Below are 21612 nucleotides of genomic sequence, written 5' to 3'. Positions count from 1 at the left end.
AATTGGTCAAGGGCAATACAAACAGGTGAAATTGACCAGAGATGTTTTGTCATATTTTAGGGTGGTTTCAGCTTTATTTATTTATTTCTTTTTTTTTTTTTGGCATGCAAGCATTGGCAATTTTTATGCATTTACATGCAAATAAAGAAAAAATTTACAATTCTGTTTTTGACTTTGATAGTGTTTTGATAGCCACAATATCTAATTTGCAGCTCTAAGAAATTTGTTATTTTTGAAAATGTGAGCTTTTTTGCTATGAATACATTTTCAAAGTTCTCTAAAACAATTTTCATGCCAGAATTTTGTTCTGTATAGGATTCTTGGAATTGATAGCAAAAGCTTTATAGCTTCAATTGATTAATAAATTGGCTTTTTATGAGTTTATCAGATAAAATTTTGGCACAAATTATGATATGTGTTACACTAATTTCTTTGTTTGTCATTGAGACCCTGATTTTTTTTTAAGTTTATTATTAATAAATTACCTATTACTTCATTTCAATGGCTAAAATTTCCATGAAATCACAGAGTGATTTTGTGCTATAAACTTTGCTTCAGTAACATAAGCTTTTCATTGATGGGATCACAATATTTTGGCGATTTCCATTCTAATTTTTCTCATTTGTATTCATCCTTATAAATGTTTTGAGATTTATCTTTATAAGTTTTTATTACTGTTGTACAAGTTACTAGTATGTTCATCTGAAATTTTTTTTTTCCAATTTTAGAAATTTTATGAACAAAATATAGTTGTACTTGTACCTCATTTATTGAGAAAATTTTAGTATCAAATGTATTCATGCAAATTCAAATGACCTAGGGATGAATTATCCACTCCATGAAGCATTGCACCTTGCTGATGAAAAGCTTGTGCTCAAAGCTGTGAAGCTTCATCTATCAAAGGGAATCAATCCTAATTTGCAGTAAGTTTGTATTGCAGAATGTAAATGCATCCAGCTATTGATACATGACCTAATTATTTACACATTAAAGATTGTAAAGGTAACAGTATCCATGATTTTTTACTTTTGAATTTTATTTTGATATATAGAATTTTGGTATTGAGTAGTGAAATATTTCAAACTGTGTTTATGCCTATTGTTACGGTATGCGACAAATCATGTAGGTAAAAAGAACCACTTCTATTTGAGAAGTCATTATATATTCATTCTAAAATTCACTACCAAATTTTTTCAATTGCAGGGATGCAAGTGGCCGTTCTGCTCTTCACCTGGCTGCAGAGCGCAACTTCACATTGGTTGTAGAGGCTCTCTTGGCGTCTGGAGGCTGCCCATTGCTACATGATCTATCATACTCCAGTCCAATTGATGCTGCTGCAGCTACTGGAGCCAACCAGGCCCTTGCTATTCTACATGACTCTCTCAATGATACCAACTCTGATGAGCTGGATGTGCATGAGCCTGCCACTCTCACATTCTGTGAGTTGCCACATTTCAACAGGAACCTAATTATTATTCAATACAGTTGGGTTATTTTCTGCATGCTGAGGAAGTACAAAATTTCAATTTTCTTCAAACTTTTAAAAGAGCATTGAACAAGCAAGGAGTTGATTGTGTTTTCCCTTATTATTGTTACTACTTAAGTTTTAAAATGATCAATGTGAATCTTGTTGTATGTATCCTAGACAATACCAGGTTAAGCTGCTAGTCTTGTTAATCAAGGAGTTATCATGTACATGGAAAATAATTATTTAACAAACAGGATGTTGCAAACGATTGAAAAATTCAAAAGGAAATTTAGTTTGCTGGAGGTGAGGCACAATCTGAGGTGGGCAGTAGCGTGCTACATGTAGCGGCCGCTACATTTTCAGTAGCGGTAGCGGTGATACATTTAAGGCAATATAGTGGTAGCGGTAGCGCCCGCTACATATTTATGTAGCGATACGAGGTTTTGCCGCTACAGCGCTACTGCTACATTTATAGATAAAGCCTTTAGATTTTACTTAATAGTATTAAATATTATTTAAAAAGCAGCATGATACATACATAATATAAATTACAGAATAAAACTGTACGAAAGATTTCGGTGTAATGTTGTCAACCTTTTAGCCTGTTACTAGTGTCAACACGTTAGTTGTTACTTGTTAAGTTGTTACCAGTTACCACTTACAGGTATTTTTTCATGTTTCACTGTTTCAGTTTGCTTACAGTTATTTTTACACAGTTATTTTTATGTTTCACGTTCCCTACTCGGATGTCTACTTTAATCTACCAATCTCAAAAATAATCCACATATATATACAAACAAAAGGCTGATTTTTTATATGTATAAGTTGATAATTTTTGAGATTGGTAGATTATAGTAGACATCCATGTAGTGAAGGTAAAACATAAAAATAACTGTAACTTTTATTTACTGTATCTAACCCGTACTAGTTTGGTTGGGTTAATTGCAATAAAGTTGCATTGATATGTTTTGAAAATGTTTTAGTATCATTAAATGTTTATGAGTAAATCCCAATGGCAGAACAATGAATATTTAGAGATTTCCAATAATTTTGGCCATTGTAGCGGCTAATGTAGCGGCGCTACATTTTACTGGAGCGGTAGCGGTAGCACTCGCTACAATCTAGTGGGTGTAGCGGTAGCGGTAGCGCGCGCTACATTTAGAGCATGTAGCGGTAGCGGTAGCGGCCGCTACATTTCAAAGTAGCGCTTTATAGTGAAATTATTTGAACATTATATTTAAAAATATATGAGATGATATTTACTATTCACTTGTACAAATAACATATTTTTTTCAGGGCGCAGAGGAGCAGTTGTTATCCCCAATAGCTACCACCTGACTTCTCTGGACGGGAGCTTCCAATCGTGTGTGACATCTGTTGCAAACTGGGTGCGAAATTTGACAAACTTTTAGCTGAAAGTTCTTTAAATAAGGCTGAACAATGTTGTTTAATAGTCGATTATGAATCAAAAGCATAGGGTTACCTGGCTATTATTTTCATTAGCCAACCATATGTGTGTGTGCATGAGGATTTTGCTTACTGCTTTGGTATTCATTTGCTAGTATTTCTCAAATATAATTTTTAGGTAATAGCATCAAAGGAAAAACAGTTTCTACAGTTGTTTAGATGAGCTTTTTTTTCATCTAATGAATTTCTCTCAAGTCTCCCACCCAGGTGTATAGCAATTTATTAAGCATTTTATTTTCACCTCAAGTCTAAGGAAGTACGTTTCTCTATTCTGATCATGATAAATTTTCAGGTACTGCAATGTGGCAATGCCTCCCAAAATTTCACAGTGCCATCACGACCTGTTCCTTCTTCTGTCGCCTCCCAGGAACAAAATCTCCCAAACAACGCCATGAGTGGTTTGGATTCGCTCACCATTTATGATGATGAAAATTCGTACTCTGGCGCATGGAATACACGTACTGATATGTCGGAGATTTCTTGTTTTGAGCCAGATAATACGCTGCAAACAGTCCTCAACAATGCATTTTTAAAACCGAATGATTATTTGAGCTTTTTTAGTTATCTTGACCAGTGTTCTGAATTGAAGGAGTCAATAGTGTCTGATAACATTTTAGAAAAATCTTGTGGGTTTATCATGAAACATAACGAAAAGAATAAAATCTCGCGCGTTGACAGTTACCACTGAAGCACATGTGTCGATCACGTACACTGAAAAATATACATCTAAAGTTGTATGTAGTCGTGGTGAAGAAGATATGTGTGTCCGTGGTAGAGATTTATTTGAGTCTATCAATAAATGTGGAGCAGTTTTGTTTTCTAAAGATGCTAGCACTGAACCCAATGATGCATCTAAAATGCTGCCTCCAAAATATCCACGTATTTCTAAAACGTCCATGCCCAATGGTTTGCAATTTCCTGGCGATGGGAAGAAACCAAGTCAGTTAAATATGGTCCATGCCTCTGGGTTGAAACAAGGAAATGAGGATATAACTCCAGCTGTGGTTAATGCAAGTGCTTTGTCATGGAAAAATGTAGGCCAGAATCGAGATGTGGTGCCTTTTGCTTTGGATTTCACGAAAAAATTTAGTCAAGTTTATTGTTCTACGAACAGAGTGACTAGCAATGAGGATATGAACAACAACTATGAAATTCTTTCGAAGCCTTCCGTTCATGAGGTTTCTAGTAGTGATGAAAGTCGAAACGCCACTAAAGTCATAAACTGTTGTGATAAAGAGATAAATAACTCTTTTAAAATCTGTAAAATTTGTACCAGTAAAACAATTACAGAGTCATTTGATGTAAATAATTCGAACAATAAAAATGAGGTACGTGAGATGGACTTACCAGGTTGCGAAGCTGACCTCTCCACTAAATCGGTTGAAATCATCGATCATCCAGAAAGCATTAATAAAAACGAGTTTTGTGAAAAGGATTCACGGTGTTTGAGTAACTGCCCCATCACATTCCGAAATCGCAAAAAATTTCCCAAAAATTTTACCATTTCATTAGATGTGAATGATATATTTGAAAAGAGGGAAGGGGAGGAATATCAAGAGAGTTCCGGTGGATTTAGCGCAGCGCCAACAGTCTCCTTAGTTGAAGAATATATTTACGAAGATAAGGTCAATGGCATAAAGCTAATTGAACGAAGAGGTCCGACTTCCACTTGCGGTTCGGGGTTAGTATTCATTAAAAAAACACAGACAGGTAGCTCAGTTAAAAAAAAAAAAGTTTTGCCTCAGCATATTTTTTATGTGGAGAGTTTCTTTTGATTGATGAGTAATTTGTCACTGTAGAGAGTTGTGGTTTTATGGTTAATTTCTTTTCCAGGACTTGCTGCTTGAGTGCTCTTTCAAGAATGCTCAGCATCTCAGAGGCCCATTGTTCATTCGCTGAAAACCCAGGCTGCAGTGCTGTCAACAACCCTGACTCTAGACATGTAAGTGTTGTCAACAACCCTGATTCCCATATAAACTCCAAGAGCAACTCTGTCAGCAACGTTAGCAGTGCTCTGACCAGTTTGCCTGCAAGCATTATTGAATTGTCTACTCAAGCTTTAAAGCAGCAGCTGATAGAAGCTAAAACGCCCGTTCTGGGACCCATCTCTGACGGTACCGTCAAAAGCTACAAACGCCTTCTTCATCGCCTTAGAAAAGGCTGTACTGATGGTGTCCAAGAGGGTAAAGGTTAGTCTAAACAATTGTGGTGTTTACCTAAGAATAGAGTAAAATTTAGTCTCTAATATTATATCGTGCAAGGCTGGTTTCTTCCAGGATAGTTAATTGTCAGGGTATTTCAATTATTCAGTTCAAATAGGCACTTATAAAAGAATGAAAAAATTTAATTGCTTTTATGTTATGTTAATATTATGTTAATTCCTTAACGTTGAAACGCGTATGGACTGGTTTCTCGACCGAATTTCCCAATGAACAGGCATTTGAAATATTGGCATTTGAATGGCATGTTTGAAACATGGCATTTGAAATATTCTTAAAAATTGCATTTAATTATGACAAAATTATGATTGTCTTTTAAGCGACTGGTGAGTATGCTATTAGTAACTGATAAATACCTAGTGTAGAACAGATTATAATATGTGAATATTCATTAATTTATTATTATTAAAATCAATCAGATGTGGTCTACCCTCGCGAGCTGCAGCAAGCTCTCCTGCATCCGGACAAGGTTCCTTGGGACAGGTACCGGTACTGGAAATTGTCGCCAGGATTTGTTTTAATAAACATGTGTACCTACAATTAGTATCAATTTCATATGCGTTCCATACTTTTAATTCGATAGAATACTGTAGCTATTTCGATTTTTGAGCTTTCAGCTTTGTTGGTCCTTTTTGCTCCTAATTGTAGAATAGGAGAACGAATATATCAATCTAAAGCTGCATTTGGAGAGAACTTAATCAGAAATAAGTTTGATTTACATCAGTAATGTGTTCCAGAAATTATGACTGATTTTTTTTGCACTCGTGCGATATTAGATCTTGTACATTTCCAGATATTAGTAAAAATGCACTTAGTTGTGCAGAAAAGTTCACGTTAGCGCATGTTTTTATTAAAAAGACTATTTTTTTTTGCAGGTATGTGGAGTTGGAGCAAATTGTGAGCCGTGCTTTTTCGCAACCTCGTTCCGTGGATTACTGGCGTGGGGGAACTGCTCGTGTGTGTTTCAACTACCTGTTGTTGGATCCATCAGTGACGTGTGACCTGCCAGTGCGGTAAGTTTTTCCATGTGCATTATTACATCTTCATTATGGAAGTTAAAGTAAGCTATTATTTAGTGCCGTTTTGTCGTGACTATTTTTTAGTGTTCACTTATGAGGAACTGGCAAGGTTCTCTTTTTAAGAGTGGCTGTTGCTCTGGCGAGGGCTTATTGCTGGTCGTAACGTCGACAAGTTTGGCGCGCTGAGAGGGGTGGAGGGCGTGAGGCAGGGTGGGGAGGGTTGACTCGGAGAGGAAAGAGGTAGGCAAATGATAGGAGGTTCTGAATGTCGCAGCCTGGACTAAACTGTCCCACAGTGTGGAGACGAGCGGTCCATGAGGTCGACGGACAGGAGAAAATGGGTTGTGTGGAGTGAAGGAGTATCACACTCAGAGTAGCGCCCCTCCTGCAAAGAGTGGGACGTAAGGTGGTTGCAATAGTCGACCGCAGCTAAACCATCGTAGAACGATTGGGGGAGAGGGTGCATGGGTAGGAAGTTGACGGGCAGCTGTTGTTCTCAGCGATCTTCGCGGTATGAGAGATTACCCAATGAGGTTGGGTTGGGTACACCTAGCATCCCCATAGGGGCCAGCAGACAAGCTGCTGTCGACTAAGAAATGAACTACGAGATGGCCAAAGTAAGATCACTGAGTAGTTTTCATTAGTATGTCCTTCAGAGGGGCGGGAAACGAGCGGGAAAAAAGGAAGGTGGGTCTGAAGAACGCTCTGTCAAAATAAGTTTGAACATACGAGATCGTGCTGAGTGGCCAAAGAAAGGACCTCTGTCTCTGTGTATCAGGGTCATCTTAAGCTGTCAGTGGCGAGCCTCAAGACGGAGTTCTGTATGCCATGCAGGCTCGCAACACTGAAGGTCAAAGTTTAGCAGATTGGGGCATAATCTAGCTTTGGGTGGGTGATTGTTTTGTAGGTGGCAGTGTCCGCTGTCACCAGGTCTGCCTCGGCGTCGGATCGGATGCATTGATAAAGTCAGATTTAAAGTGGTTGCAGGGCGCGAGAGAGACTACGGACTCTTAAGTGACTTCAGAGTGAATGCTAATGTCCAATGTTTGCTTTTGAGTGTTGTCGACTGGTAGTTATAACGTATAGGATTAGGAGGCCATATTTTGTAAAAACTTTTTTTTATTTGAACGCATCTGATCTATCATGATATTTTTGCAGAGTCCACTCGCTCGGTCCACAAGAGGTTTTCCAGGTGTTCATATCTTCAATATTCTACGTCGGGAAAGGCACCAAAAATCGCCCCTACGCACATCTATACGAGGCTTTGAAACTTTTCAACGCCGAGGAGCATCATGTAATATTTTATCACCTATTATTAGTAATAATTTGGCTTTAAATTCCTTCTGTACAATTTTACTGCCCGCGGTAGGATGCAAGATAAACGAAAGTTGACATTTTGTATGTGGTGTAAAAAAATGTAGATTTTTTGTCATCTGGAACTTGCATTAAAATTGTAAACAGTTCGAAGCCCAAATTTCTTTAGAATTAGTTGACTTTGTAGCCATGTCACCAAGTGTCAGTGCAAAAACGAAATATTACTAGAAAATTTTTTTGTTTGTTATTAAGTAATACTGGAGGTTTTCCTTTGCATGTTGAGGGTAATTCACGCAGCACGAAGATCAGCGCCCAAGCACAACGTGTTGCCAAACTCTGGCGTGAAGGCAACGGCGTTGTTTCTCTGAACTTTTTCCATCACTCCATCTGCGCCGAGGCTCTTACCAGAGAGGCTGCTATTATTGATGCTATTGGTGCGCATATTTTTAAGGGAAATGGAATGACAATGAGCTGAGGTTTTGTTTTTGTGTCATGGCAGACCTCTCGATTTACGCGGTGGGAAAAGTATTTGGCGCAAAAACATCCATGGGCATACTGAAATTATGTCACAAGTAGAAGTAAAAACGCGTCTTCATCAATAATAAAAAATTTCGTTGAATTTTTCTTCTTAAGGTGATTTGGATTTGCCGCTCAATGTTAGATTTCAAGGACTGTTATGACTATTGCCATGATCTGAATTTTTTTCTGTCTGCTTCGAAACTGGCCGTTCATCTGTAAATTTTTGTGTAAAACGAATGCCGAGGAATTCCATTATATGTATTGTATATAAAAGGATTCTTGAATTATTTAGTGTCATATGTTCAGCCAATACAAATCGCGCCATGATACTTTAAGCATTGTAGTACATTTATCGCGCCCCTTTCATGTGATGAACAAAAAGAATGTACAAGTGTGCTGAAGCGATGCAATATCACTGCTCGTAAGTATCTGGCAAGTTTTTTAAGGAGTGAAAACTTGTGAACGGCTAAATGTTCACAGTCCTGAACCATGTAGACTAGATTGAATTTTTATTTTATTGTTGTGCTAGTACAAGAATTTATTTTAATGCAAAGAATTTTTAAAAGAGGCAATACATATTTACTAGATTGGTTTGCGATTACAACAAAGCTGAAGCAAACTAGGCACGAATACATCTCAATTTGCAATTTTCTCCGAACGATGTGCATTAGTGACATTCAACAAAAAGTAAAACTAAAAAAAAAACGGAAAAAATATTTATCCTGTTATCGTCAGAGTGATGACCTTGTTTGTCAAAGGACTTTCAGTCACTACTGGAAACACTCGAAATAATTAAAGTATGGGTTTCTTGTAAAGTTATTCTCAATCACAACGATTGAATTTATCAAAAAATGACATTAACTCAAAATTAACTTTTTAAGTTCCATTATTATTGGCTCAATAGCTAAAGATTAATATTGCATCCAAACTAACAGGACGGATTTAGATATATGTCGCCATAGCAAACGAGAGTCGAAATCGTTATCGATTTTTGGTGTTTTAAGAGAGCTTAATGACGCGTGCATGAAGCCCCAAGACATGAAGTAGTAACAGGGCACGGCAGAGAAGGACCAAATAATCCCTCTGACTTTGGTTTTGTGCATTATGGGCATTTGCATTGCACGAGCTATCGGTCATTGCCCTTTATTTGAATTCAAATTTATCCCTTGATGCGTAAACTGCAGATGCTTCCCGACTTTAACACTTCTTCCTCATTGATTTAATCTGGTTATTCATATTGAATTTCAATTCCATCGATTTTCAAGGGGTCCTCCCTGTCGCACCCCTAAGTAAGACTAGATAAAACTGAACGTGTTGCTTGTATAGTATATGTTGTCATATGCTTCTATTGAGGTACATTTCAGAACAATTGATTTGCATGAAAGCCTCCAATTTGTTGAAACATCAAGGAGAATGGTTTGTTAGTCTTTGATAAATAATTTTATCGGCATGAGTAATCAAGGGCCTATAACTTACTCCGTCATGGACTATTTCACCGCCAGGTGGCGATCGGGTGGTACAATTGCTAGTGTGTTGCTCGTGTATTCTGCAGACTGCAAGTGGTTTATGAGGCGGGTGGTCAGTGGTGAACAACCGAGTCCTCAAAAAACGGATCCGAAGAAGAAGAAGACTGCAAGTGCGTAATGCGCATTGCCGTACGAACGTTGGTGAGGTGAGTTGAGCGCCGTCTGGTCCTGCAACACATCTTTCTAAGTAAGACAATTGTGTAAGCAATGATTAAGCGGTATCGACTGTAGATAAATTGCATTCCTTAGTCATGTTAGTTGACAATTCTTGGTTTCAAGCTGTATCAGGAAACTCGTGGTCTATGGAAAATCTTTTCGTTGGCAATGATCAAAAGATGTATCTAAATTTTGACGGCAGAGGGCGGAGTATTACGGATCCCGGTGAAATTATTCTCTTCAGCTGTTCAGAATGACTAAGTATCGGGTTACCCTATTGTATTGGAGACGTTTCGTTGGCATAGTAGTACAGTTTGTTGAAGCAGTTGTTTTGCAATTTGTATGGCTGATCTGAATCCTCGTTGTCAGCAGCTAAACAGCTTCATTCTATTTGTTAGTCGATACGAAAGCGTTTCAATTGTACTGCCGGATAAATCTAGTTTCTGTACCAAGGTGAGTACTTCTATCCAAATTGAGCTTACCTTAAATGCCTATAACGTCGCCACAGCGCGCAAGTCACCGGCTTTAAATATCAACTATAAATTTTTTGAACGAAACTGAACATCTTTCTAGCGCGATCTTAACGGCTTCGTAATCATTATGTGGGTATCGAACTACGGAATCGTAGTTTTGACCAGTATTTTATGGTTTAGTGACGAGCGGTTAGGTATGTGCAGAATCTGCTGAGTGACCTATGCCTCAATGAAGGTTTTTTTTTTAACATTAAAGTTAGGTTTATGTGAAGCAAATGTGCTTATGGGACGTTTTCCAAATTTATTATGCAAATTGCTACATTTATATTGTATTTTGGAAATTATCTTGAATACTTTTTATCGTAATTCGTTTACAAGTATAATGAACAAAAGTGGGAGGATGATTTATTTTCTACGTATTCAATTTGAGATCGCGTTGATAGTACCTTTTGCGCTGCTTACAGTATTCCACTTTTAAAATGACCTTGAATTCATAACAATTCGATCACTAAGTGATAAATCTATAGATATTGTTAATCTTCATTTTTGTGTAATTTAAAAATTTTGCAGATGTTAAATTTTACTTCCGTTATTTGCCTGGTTGTTAGTCCTGGAACGCCTACCAACACAAACGGCCAAGTTGTAATTTTTTTTCACTTAGTGAATTTACTGATTTTACTCGATTCTAATTTAAAATTTTCTCATTTTTTCTTTGCATCTTTCAGTCAATGTAATAAGTGCTACTAAATATCAAGATGTCTGCCTTCCATAAGTCTGCTCCAAACTGTGAATTACTCGAAATAGAAATCGATACGAAGCTCAGGAATCCTGACTGTCCTCTTGACCGTGTGCGCCTGTGTCTCGACAACTGCCGGATTATGCAGAGTAAACAGGTGGTTCTGGATTTTGATGATATTGACAAGTTTATAGTGGAACAAAAACCGTTGTTGCGACGTCTTGTACACACCCAAGGTGATGATTTTGAATCAGACGCGACTTGTGGAATAATTGAAGGTGGTGAACGCATCCTCGACAAGGTGCGTAGGTATTTGCAGAAGCACAGAGACGACTGTAGCAACATAGATTTCGAAGCTCTTGATAAAATGATTATCGAGCAAAAGTACGCGCTGATGCTTCTAAATGGCGACCCTATCGCTCGAATGGTTATTAAATCGAAATCTGTCGACGATGAAATTGGAGGAACGGCTTACCAAGGCACGAAGACGTCTGAATGCGATGTGCATTGGAGCTCTCGATATGGTGGAACCCCTACACATAATGAGACTGCCGCGCTTGCACACCATCCAGAAAGAGCCCTCTTAAAATCAGAAAACCGCCCCAGAGGAACTAACATTTCACCATCAGCTATGGAAAAGGATTCAAATGAAGAAAATGGCAGAGTTTCTGGAAACGTCGAACTTCAAAATTTGACTAAACTTGATCGTCAAGGCTCCGTGACAACGAAACGCCAGGGACCAGCAGGAGAGAGTCGCCCTGCTGCTGTTCGCCGCTGCATCAGAGTCAGACCATACGGTGGAGATACAGGCGAGATATTTAGTTCTTACCATTTGGCTTTGAATACATGAATCGTCGTCAGTGTCTGAAGTTTGTGTCTGAAGGCCTGGGGCCATACTTTCAAAAAAAGTTAAGTGATCGTAAGTTCATCAGCAATCGTTGACGGCCTTTCAAGCAAAATCCAACAATCATAGACGAGAAAATAGAGCGTAAGTACTTGCGTTCACTTTAGCAGTTTTGAAACTATGGCCCCAGAGGCTGGTTACTTGTTACCGTCAATTCGCAGAGGAGGTCTGTAAAACAGTGGTTTATAAACGGTGGTGTGCCAGTACGCAAAAATTGATGGCGTAGGAATGGTTTTTCGTTATTTTTCACGTCACTAAATCGCTTACTGCCTAATGTAAAACGTTTTGGTTCCTATTCGTTACAATTAACATTCCATCCTCCTGATCCCAGCGGCCCATTATTGACTTCAAATAGTACGTATAATTAGTTCTTTAATTATTAGTTGGATTAAATGCCACGAATAATTCTAATTAGCTGCTACTTATACCTCACGACCTCACAAAAATTTTTGGAGCTACAGTTTCCGAGATACATTAATCATAGCCAAAGAAAGTCTTACGTGGATTGCTGGTAATCTGACTCACAAAAGCTGAATAAATATTCTGTGCTTGTTTCTAATAAATAAAATATACAGTAACTAAAAATAATTCAATTTGTTGGTTATTCTGTAACGAGATTAGTTTAATTAGTGACTGTTTATACTGATTGAAATAGTACTTCCTACGTTTTTTCACACATTTTCATCAAAACTGGTGAACTTCATGTAACAAGTTACTAATTCATTCTTTTACTAACCACTTTTCTCGCCATTTATTTTATCCATAACATCTTAATCGAGGTAATATTTCTTGGGACAGATCATCGATAGATAGAAATCGTTATCGTTATAATCGTTTATCAACTTTTAGCTACTAATGTATCGTCCTATTTATTAATTTGAATCCACATAATAGTTCTATGCAATCGAATAATCCTGGAATGGATATAAAATAGTATAACTCAAAGCGACTAATTTTTTTATCTAAAGTCCGCAAATGGTTGCTTACTTTTACTGAATATGATGCTGGCTTTTCTGCCAATTTCAAAGAAATTCTTATCAAAATGGGGCTGATTAGTAAAAGGAAGAACTGGATCATCGTCAATTGTTGTTACTTGAAATATTAACATTCCTTCTCCCTTGGCTTCTGAATGTGGTAGCGTATATGCATATATAATGGCTCAAGTAATTTATAATTCCTTCGGTTTTCTTTGGACTAAAATTTTTCGCACAATTTCTATTTTGAACTCCTATCGACCGTCAGTGAGCCTTTATTGCTATTAGAAATACTCGGCTGATGATGAAATACCTCGTCCACAGGTTCCTACAGTCGCCACCTCTACCATTACTGGGCTACAGAGGTGATTTCGACGCTGGGGCTTGATTTGCCAAGATTTATGTTGAACTTGTTGCTCTTGCCTGTGAGTATACCTATTCATTATTCATATTCTACAAAAAAAAAACTTAGCCGAAGTCTTTAGATATAGACATTTTTATGGCTTCAATTAATAAGGATGGTCTAGTTCAACATAAGCCATTACCATTACGTTTCAACTCCAGCTTTTATAACTAGTTTAACCTTTAATATACTATAAAAAAATCGATTTCCATTAATGCTGTCATTATAGGCATTGATGATTTTATTATAACGAGACTATAGCGAGCTTTTAATTATATGCCCGTAAATATTTAATTTCCTCAATTAAAACTTCAAAGGAGGCATTTTTTTCAGCATGTTAAGGTTGTGATGATAATGAGACAATAATGTTGGCACATTCAAACGTTGATTTAAACAAAATTGCGCTACTTGGCAGGCCGTTAATGAAAAACCTCTTATCTAAACGACAAGACGCAAAATTATTAACTTATGAATAAGCAAAAAAAAATGCCACATAATTCAACATTATGCTACATCCATCCCGTTTTCTGTTCTGGGGAACTTTCGCAATTTCATAGCTACCAGAATGCACTAACCTTCATCTTGCATTCTAAAAATAAGTTTCTCGAGACGTATTCTTTGTGCGTCATGGTCATACTACCGTCTTGAAGTAGGTTTTTTTTATAGCCTGTGCCTACTCGTCGAGATGTCTCGTTTTAAATGCGAATACCTTCCTCATCTACACTTGGGTAGATTTTAGCCATTTTTCACTCGTATGCTGTATCCATCCTAAATCAGTTACACTCCTAAATAATCCTAATATAAATACCTTCATCTCATTAAACTGTTTACCGACCTCAAAACCATCATTTAATTATTGTTGCCTGATACAGATGTGGGTAGTGCTGGTGTCAATGGCAGAGGTATACTGCGTGTGCTTGCGCATCATGGGTTACTTCTTGGTCGTCTTGACTAGAGACTTCTGCAACATCGCGTCAGCACTGATGCGCGTCGTTGAATACGTGTTTGCGAAAAGCAACATCGAGGAAACTACATCTCGGATAAAGGACACCATTTATGACGTGAGTGATTCGGTTCTGGTAGCTTCTCCAGATGGTCTGATTAATCACTGTTTGACTTTTTCGAGTCTCGATTAATTGAATAGATAACAAAGGCCATTCTTCTATGTAAATATTGTCATCAACTAGTATTGTATTTTACGCTTGCAAGGATTTAAAGGGAGGGATCTTCCGATAAGATGGAGCAGTTATCTTATGAAAGTAAACAGGAATGGAGACAAAAACGATTGTTATTGTACAATTGTATTGTGACGAATGTTATTGTCGATCACGACAATAACAATCTTGAGTAAAATCAAATCGGCAAGCCATATCAAATACCATTTTGAAATCTTGAGTAATGTTTCAGACTTTTTGCGGGCAATGTGGACGCGAGACGGTGAGAAACCTGAAACAACGTCAACGAGGCGAAGAAGGAAACTATACAAAATAGTCCAAGAACTTGCGACGAGGCCATTAGTATATGTCATGAGGTGCGAAATGCATTGAATATTTTAGAAGCTTTGATACATTGTTCTGTTTTCAAATAAATGCGTTCCTTACAAAACCTTGAGAGTAAATACCTCTTAGTAAAAGTAACGAAATTTTCGAGCGACTCTTTTGGATTAAGGATAAATTAGGGAGAGGTAATATCGAATGATAATGTGCGATAATGAGTATTGACAGATAAGATGCGTAACGGCTAATATAAAATCGTCACTGAAACTGTAAAATTTGAGGTCTCGTATTATGAATTGCAAGCGATTTGAAGTGACATGTTATTGATTTACATGGATGAAATTGCCAGGTGATTGTTGTCGAAATCCCATACCAACGTGAGGCAATGGTAATTGCGACGAAAATCTCAGATGAATGTAAAATCAATTCATGCACAATTCATAGCGTAAAAATACGCATTTCATCAACTAGTATCATGATTTACTTACACGACGACTTTGTTGTTGAGATTGGCTAAATTACAAGGGTTGTTTGTGAATATTCCACATTTGGAACATTTTCATTAAGTGTAATTCCGTCTGCACATTTTCTGGGTTATGAAGTCTTCGGTGTACATTTTCTGGGTGATGAAAAGTCTTCGGTTGCAGGCATAGCGGGTCTTGGCCAATCAGTTATTGTGAGACTTCTTGCAACGATGACTTGAACTGATGATAGCAAAGCGATCGTTCAGAGCCGGCAGTGTAGGGCGCTCTAAAATGCATGCCGCTGCTCTGCCAGCGCTGAAATTAGGCTTCAAAAATACGAAATTCGTCATTCCCTCTCTTCTTAGACTTTCAGGCGGTGTTTACATTCACAAGTAATATAAATCCGTCTTCATATTGACACATTTAGAGAATTCAGGCAGAGTATTAGGAAGAGGTTCTAACGAATTGACCTCGTCACAAGATAAGTTAAAATCGCTTCTGAACAGAAACGAGCTTACTCGAATATCTCGGATGATTTAATTTAAGGGAATGCAGAATACATTAGGATTCATTCGTGTTGCAGATCCTATGTTTTCAAATTATCTAGTCAGGTTTAAATGTTCATTCCGCATTTCCATTATGATTTTATGTATTTGTCGAGTCGTTCTAACGCTACCATGCATGCCTGAGCTCCTTCCCTGTGAGGTGTACACTCACATTTAAGGGTCTCAGGGAACGCAGAGAGCGCATGTTTGAGCGCAGGATGAAGTTATTGCTGCCGACGAGCTGACGACTGACAATAGCAGTAATAGTAGCATTGACAGTGATAGTAGCAGTTCCGCCGTGGCTGTTGGGGTGACAGCTTATCGCCGTGCAAACATTTCTGGCAGGTGACAATCGGGGTGCATGTAGCTTCAGTTTACTTAGCGTTCATAGTTGTTTGGTCACTTTGGTGATACAACAGCAAATTTCAGAGCACGTCGAGAAGTACTGAAATTGTACTTTACTGAAAGTGTACTGAAAGTGTTTTTAACATATAGTTATGCAAAATCAATCTATTCACATGCATTCGCTTAGCAATCATTGATGAACGAGGTAAAGTCAATATCTGCCAATATGTAATCCTTTTAAAATAGGTCCCCAATCAAAATTTGAGAAAGTTTTCTGTCTAATTTTCAAGAATGAACATCATGAGAAATCGAATAAATAACTATGGAAGATTTACTTATCTATGTATATATATATATATAATGAAGACCTCAAATTAAGTATTAATTACGAAATTTTGATAAAAGTATGTATACATTCAAACTATATATATTAGATATCAAGGAAGTGAACATGAAATTCAAATGTCTATTAAACATCAAAGGATTATTTATCCATTCAGTTGACACTCAATTTGCATATAATTAGATGACCACAATCACCACATGATTATTGACTTCGACAACGCTAAACTGAACGTGAATTATAATTTGATGCACTTTTCAGTTGAATGATTGGTTGATCTATGTATAGAATCCAAGTGGAAATGACTGTTGCATAGCAGGTAAAACCAAACCATTTCGGAGTCGCTGAACACTGGTATCAGGTTTGCCACTTCGTTGCCTTGAGATGGGTGGGTCTCTCCAACTGGTGTGTAATAAATCAAAGCTGATTTTTGACCAGTTGACGCGGTCAAAAGGTTTATCTTCGAAGACGATTATCTGCAAAGGAAGAGAAACCTCATCAAAAGGAAACTAACTCCTGTAACATAGTACAGACAACTACACTGAAAATATGAAACTCCGACCATTTACTGTTACTACATCAATGTTGTAAGATGTACAAGGTTTCAATATACTCGAGACAGCCTTTCACAACTACGAAAAATGTGGACTTGAAAGTCATTTTTATCTTGAGGAACGAAATTTAACAATTAAAAATTGTGACATGATCTAGGACGATTATTATTTTTGCAGTAATTTTTTGTGATTTCAAGTAATCCATTATATATTAAAGTTCTGTCAAAAATATGAATTCAAAGGTAAGGTCAGACAAAATAGCGCTATGACTTGATACGGCTATAGAAAATATTAGAAAGCGTCTAGATAGAGTATCAAGCGTCATGACTTTAACATAGAACTGAAAATTATGAAAGAACATGTATATTTTTATTCACACATAACATAACACAGAGGAGCTTTGTGCGATCAACATATAGATGAAAATTGGCTATCCACTCGAGGAAAATTCGTTGAACATTCATTTCTTTGTAATATCTTCTTCCTAACTTATTCAATTAATTTTAAATAAAGACTTGAGACCGTCGACAAGCAGCCTGAGGTGCGGAAGTGCATGAGGCAGCTGCCTCCGATGCAGCGTCCTGCGTCACACAAGAAAGCTTGCATGCATTGCCTCAGTCTCCCTGGATTGACGCTTCTCCATTACTCGCGTGTAGCATCCCACCTGCTTGTTCGACGCTCTATATAGCTGGAAGCTGCTGATTTAGCGTCTATCTAGTGAACAAAGGAATGACACTTAATTATACTCTTTCAAGGAAAAAATTAACTTAGTGTTTGGCAACGTTCAAATTCGATCGAATCTTCCGCGTTACCATTTGATCGAAAATTTCGGTTCCGCGCGTGATAGAGTTGGCCTATTAATTAAAATATTTCAATACTACAGGAAGTAGAAAACATTTCACTGACGTAGAATACTTCAGCCGAAATACGCTGAAAATAAAATTTCAAAATGTGTTCAATATTTCTAGCTTTCATATTAAATTAATTTTCCGTCGCAAAGACAAGCAGGAAAAAATTGAGGAAGCTTACTTAATGGTAGTTATTTGTTTCGTCACAATATAGCGTCCTCCGTGTAACAAATTGAATTTCGACGGACATTCCCTTCCTGCATGTGCACGTCAAGCCATCGTTATCATATTACAGGTGTACATTGGACAACCTCTAAATCAGGAAATACGATAGCATCATATCAACAACCAGACATCATGATAGAATCTTGGATCTCGCGTGGATTTTGACTCAATCAATCCGAATAGTAGGAGTTCCTATAACAATTCCTGCAAAACACGGATTATTTGCGATAAGTGTAATCTTGGTATTTCAATTTCATTATGTAGATAATTCGACTAATGAACGCATTTCTCACGAGCAAAAAAAGTAAAATGTGACAGTTTGCAAATCTAAAGATATCAGCAATATATAAGAACATAGTTTAAACGAGTTAAACTAATGGACCGAATCCATTAACTTTCAGACATTCATTGAGAATTAAGTGATTCAATTCAATAAATGACGATAATACTTCGCATAAAAAGCATAAATGTTGAAATAAGTCGCAATTAATGAGCTTATTTATACCCGCGATGCATGTGTATTCTATACGAGGCATGATTTTCCAGTAAGGACCGTTTTGGAATCAAATAATTGCGTTTAGAAATTAATTTTCAAAGACAACACTTCTAAGGAATCAAATGTCTTTGATGTTGCACATGTACAATGAGTTTCTAATTTCATTTTCAAATATTAAAAAATATGAATTTTTAATTTTTTTATATCTAAAAAAATTAAATTTTTAAAATTTTTTTTTTCTGTCAATTGATTCATGGATTGTCTCCGACTTTACGCAAGTGTGCAGCAAAAGTTCAGATCATTTGGAGAAGTATAAGAGTGTTAAATATCGATTATAAGATTGTAGCAGACAAAATTATTTTGTAAATTTTTTAGCATTGAATTTTTTTTATAAAATTATTTATTCTGTCAATTGATTTATGCATTGTCTCCAACTTTACGCAAGTGTGCAAAATTTCAGATCGATTGGAGAGATAGAAGTGTGTTAAATGTCGATTATAAGATTTGTAGCAGACAGACAAACAAACAAACAAACAAACAAGAAGTGAAGTTAAAGAGAAGTGTTGTAAAAGAGATGAGCACAGATATCGCAATAATTTTATTTCTACATGAAAGCCTCTACCTCAATCTACTTTTCTACATAATTTCCGTGAATATTGATCGCACTTGTCTTAACGTGGTCCAGTTTCTGAATACCCTCCTGATAAATTCTGTCGCCTGACTTGGAGGTGAAATTCTGCTTTAATTCTGAATTCTGCTGCAATGGAGGTGAAATTCTGCCGAAAAACGCCTGAAGTTCAGGCGTTTTTCCCCCGAATCAGGCGGCAGAATTTCAGGCGTTTTGCAGCAGAATTTCACCTCCATTTCAGCAGAATTTCCCCTCTGGTATAAGGCTATGAGCAACATTATATATCGGCACTCGTGCATTAATATCTCTGTTTTTCTTCCTAACACCTTGTTTTTATAGCTATATATCGTTTTTAACCATCTGCGCAAGAAGAAAGCTACATGTCCTTAACAACTAAAATAAAATCATTACCAGATATAGCTCGTTCGAAATGAACCCAGAACTGGTATACAATGAAGTATATAGAGATTATATATAATAATACATGGCCGTTAAAAACTGAAATTTCATTGTACCTATAGAGTGGCTAGCGAGAGGTGTTGTTGAAATTGAAACAGAAGATTAATAACATAATCAAGATTATAGACCATTGAATAATGTAAAACCGGAAGAAATAATGGAGTCCCTTAATTAAAAAGTCAATCGATTTCTTGAAAATGGAGTTTTTCATTAAACTTGCACAAGAATAAATTCCTCGACTTTTAGTTTTCATTAACAGATAATGTGGAGTTCGTAAAAACACTGGAGATGATTTGTTAGAAGATCAATTTTTATTTGGCAAAAATATATATTCAATAATAGGAATAAATAATTCCGGCTTTAGCTACTTACAGCCTTACAGGGGCATTACTAATCCAGTAAAAAAAATATATACGATATGATCAGAAAATAATTTTGCTCCTTTTTTTATAATCATACTCTCATAATCGTGTGTTAAAATTGAATTGACAAATTTGAATTTTCTGTCAGTTTGAAACGACGGCAAATAACAGCAGTTTAAGGTAATATAATGTACCATATGTCTCTCTGTGAAACTTTGGATTTGCAGATTGCTGCGCACGCCATCTTGCGTCCGATAAAATGCCTTCAGAAATGACTTATCATCCGGTTGTAAACGAGCCCATTATTCGGCAACCAATGCCGCATGAGAACCCTGCACTTGATAGCAGAATTTCGGCCAGAATACGCCAGTATGAAGTATTAGTTATTCCTGTTAATTGAGATTAGTACAATCTGTGAACTTAGTCGTTTCAGTGATGAATCGTCAAAATAGTTCTCGTTCTTTCCAAGATGTGCCATTATGCCATAACATAAAGTGCAACGAAATAGTTATGATAAAAATAGCCGTGGTTCATTAACCGAAGCCTTACCATAAAAGGGAGATTTAGAAACTGAAGCAGATTTGAAATCGCCTCACCAAAATTTCAATTCGGTTCCACAATCTTTTAATAAGTTTTCTTATATAGAATTCGGCTAAATAGGAGGAGCAAAATTTGAAATCGGATCTACAAGGTTGCATGAATTGAAACTTGCCAAGACGATTGGAAGTTGCAAGGAAATTACAAATGTGATTGGCGGCTAAAGGCAATGCGCGGGTAAACTGGGCGGCGGATAATTCAAACGCAGTCGAGCGACTGGCTGCCGCGAGGTTCCCTAGAAAGGCCAACCACGAAGCCCGTAACATTGCGTAGGTGGAGTTTGAACCGATAAAGGGGCAGGCTCCAAAGATAAGCTATTCATGAGTCTTCGCCAGGATTGGACTAAGATTAATGCACCTCTTAACTGGTCTAAGTCTTTTTAAGCCATTGAACAGTTTTTTTCTCCTACTCTCAAGTCATTCGTAAATATATTGAAAAAATTACTTCACAACACATATCTTTCGTCTACCCTCCTTGCATCATTTGTCGTTAGAATTCATTAGCGTGCCCTAAGCCTATGGCACAATGAACATAATGGTTAAACATTCTCTCAAAAATAACTTTTCGTTTAAAAAAGGAGGCAGAACGCACGATGCATACAACAGATTGGTTCCAAGAGAACCAATTGCAATATTATGACATGTTCAACATAGACTTGTGTTACCTACTAATTTTTGAGGTATTCCATTTTTCATAAATGAAATGCAGTAGTTTCACTATTCAAATTAACTGTTCTTGCGTTAAATATTAGATATTATAGAAATTAGTATTAATTTAGCTTTCAACAAAAGTTAATAAAAACGTCATTTTTGAGAGCTCACAATTTTTTTAGTCTATTCAAATAATTTATTGCGAGGCGAATGCAGTTTCTAATTAATAGGAAACTATTAATTTAAAACCCACGGGTATTGACTGTTAATTTGACAAAGAAAAATTTTGGATTCCACCGTAGTGAAATATTGGATAACAAGTATAATGAGTTAGTTAATCAATATACTTCGTGTACACTGGAAATGAGATTTGAATAAGTCGGGAACTGAAAAAATAATTTAACTCACCAACAGGAACTGCC

At 36.9% G+C, this 21612-nt stretch overlaps 2 protein-coding genes across 3 annotated transcripts; both read left to right on the top strand.

Moving 5' to 3' along the window:
* The first annotated feature begins 737 nt into the window (after nt 1–737).
* Nucleotides 738–9650, top strand: LOC108679252. The gene is made up of 10 exons (XM_018167846.2): nt 738–923; nt 1204–1439; nt 2765–2856; nt 3228–4616; nt 4769–5124; nt 5574–5637; nt 6030–6167; nt 7332–7467; nt 7771–7921; nt 9559–9650. Exons 4-10 carry the CDS (start codon nt 3694–3696, stop codon nt 9648–9650), a joined length of 1860 nt encoding a protein of 619 aa, XP_018023335.1. The 5' UTR covers nt 738–923; nt 1204–1439; nt 2765–2856; nt 3228–3693.
* On the top strand, nt 9574–16129 carry LOC108679263. Of its 2 annotated transcripts, none has more exons than XM_018167857.2 (5): nt 9574–9678; nt 10887–11706; nt 13100–13200; nt 14051–14239; nt 14586–16129. In XM_018167857.2, exons 2-5 carry the CDS (start codon nt 10917–10919, stop codon nt 14667–14669), a joined length of 1164 nt encoding a protein of 387 aa, XP_018023346.1. In that variant the 5' UTR covers nt 9574–9678; nt 10887–10916; the 3' UTR covers nt 14670–16129. The 2 variants fall into 2 exon arrangements, with proteins under 2 accessions (XP_018023346.1, XP_047736602.1); XM_047880646.1 differs by lacking the exon at nt 9574–9678 and adding an exon at nt 9680–9719.
* Nucleotides 16130–21612: the final 5483 nt, after the last annotated feature.

The sequence above is a fragment of the Hyalella azteca genome, unplaced genomic scaffold (genome assembly GCF_000764305.2).
Source record: "Hyalella azteca isolate HAZT.00-mixed unplaced genomic scaffold, Hazt_2.0.2 contig5817, whole genome shotgun sequence".
Lineage (NCBI taxonomy): Eukaryota > Metazoa > Arthropoda > Malacostraca > Amphipoda > Hyalellidae > Hyalella > Hyalella azteca.
This window is presented reverse-complemented; position numbering and strand designations above follow the sequence as displayed.

What these genes read in the sequence shown, in the direction of transcription:
- LOC108679252 (XM_018167846.2), top strand. Translation starts at nt 3,694, where the DNA reads ATGTGTGTCCGTGGTAGAGATTTATTTGAGTCTATCAATAAATGTGGA. An exon ending in GACAAGGTTCCTTGGGACAG is followed by an intron (nt 5,638 to 6,029) that starts GTACCGGTACTG and finishes TTTTTTTTGCAG; the next exon opens with GTATGTGGAGTTGGAGCAAA. An exon ending in ACGTGTGACCTGCCAGTGCG is followed by an intron (nt 6,168 to 7,331) that starts GTAAGTTTTTCC and finishes ATATTTTTGCAG; the next exon opens with AGTCCACTCGCTCGGTCCAC.
- LOC108679263 (XM_018167857.2), top strand. Translation starts at nt 10,917, where the DNA reads ATGTCTGCCTTCCATAAGTCTGCTCCAAACTGTGAATTACTCGAAATA. An exon ending in TGAACTTGTTGCTCTTGCCT is followed by an intron (nt 13,201 to 14,050) that starts GTGAGTATACCT and finishes TGCCTGATACAG; the next exon opens with ATGTGGGTAGTGCTGGTGTC. An exon ending in TAAAGGACACCATTTATGAC is followed by an intron (nt 14,240 to 14,585) that starts GTGAGTGATTCG and finishes GTAATGTTTCAG; the next exon opens with ACTTTTTGCGGGCAATGTGG.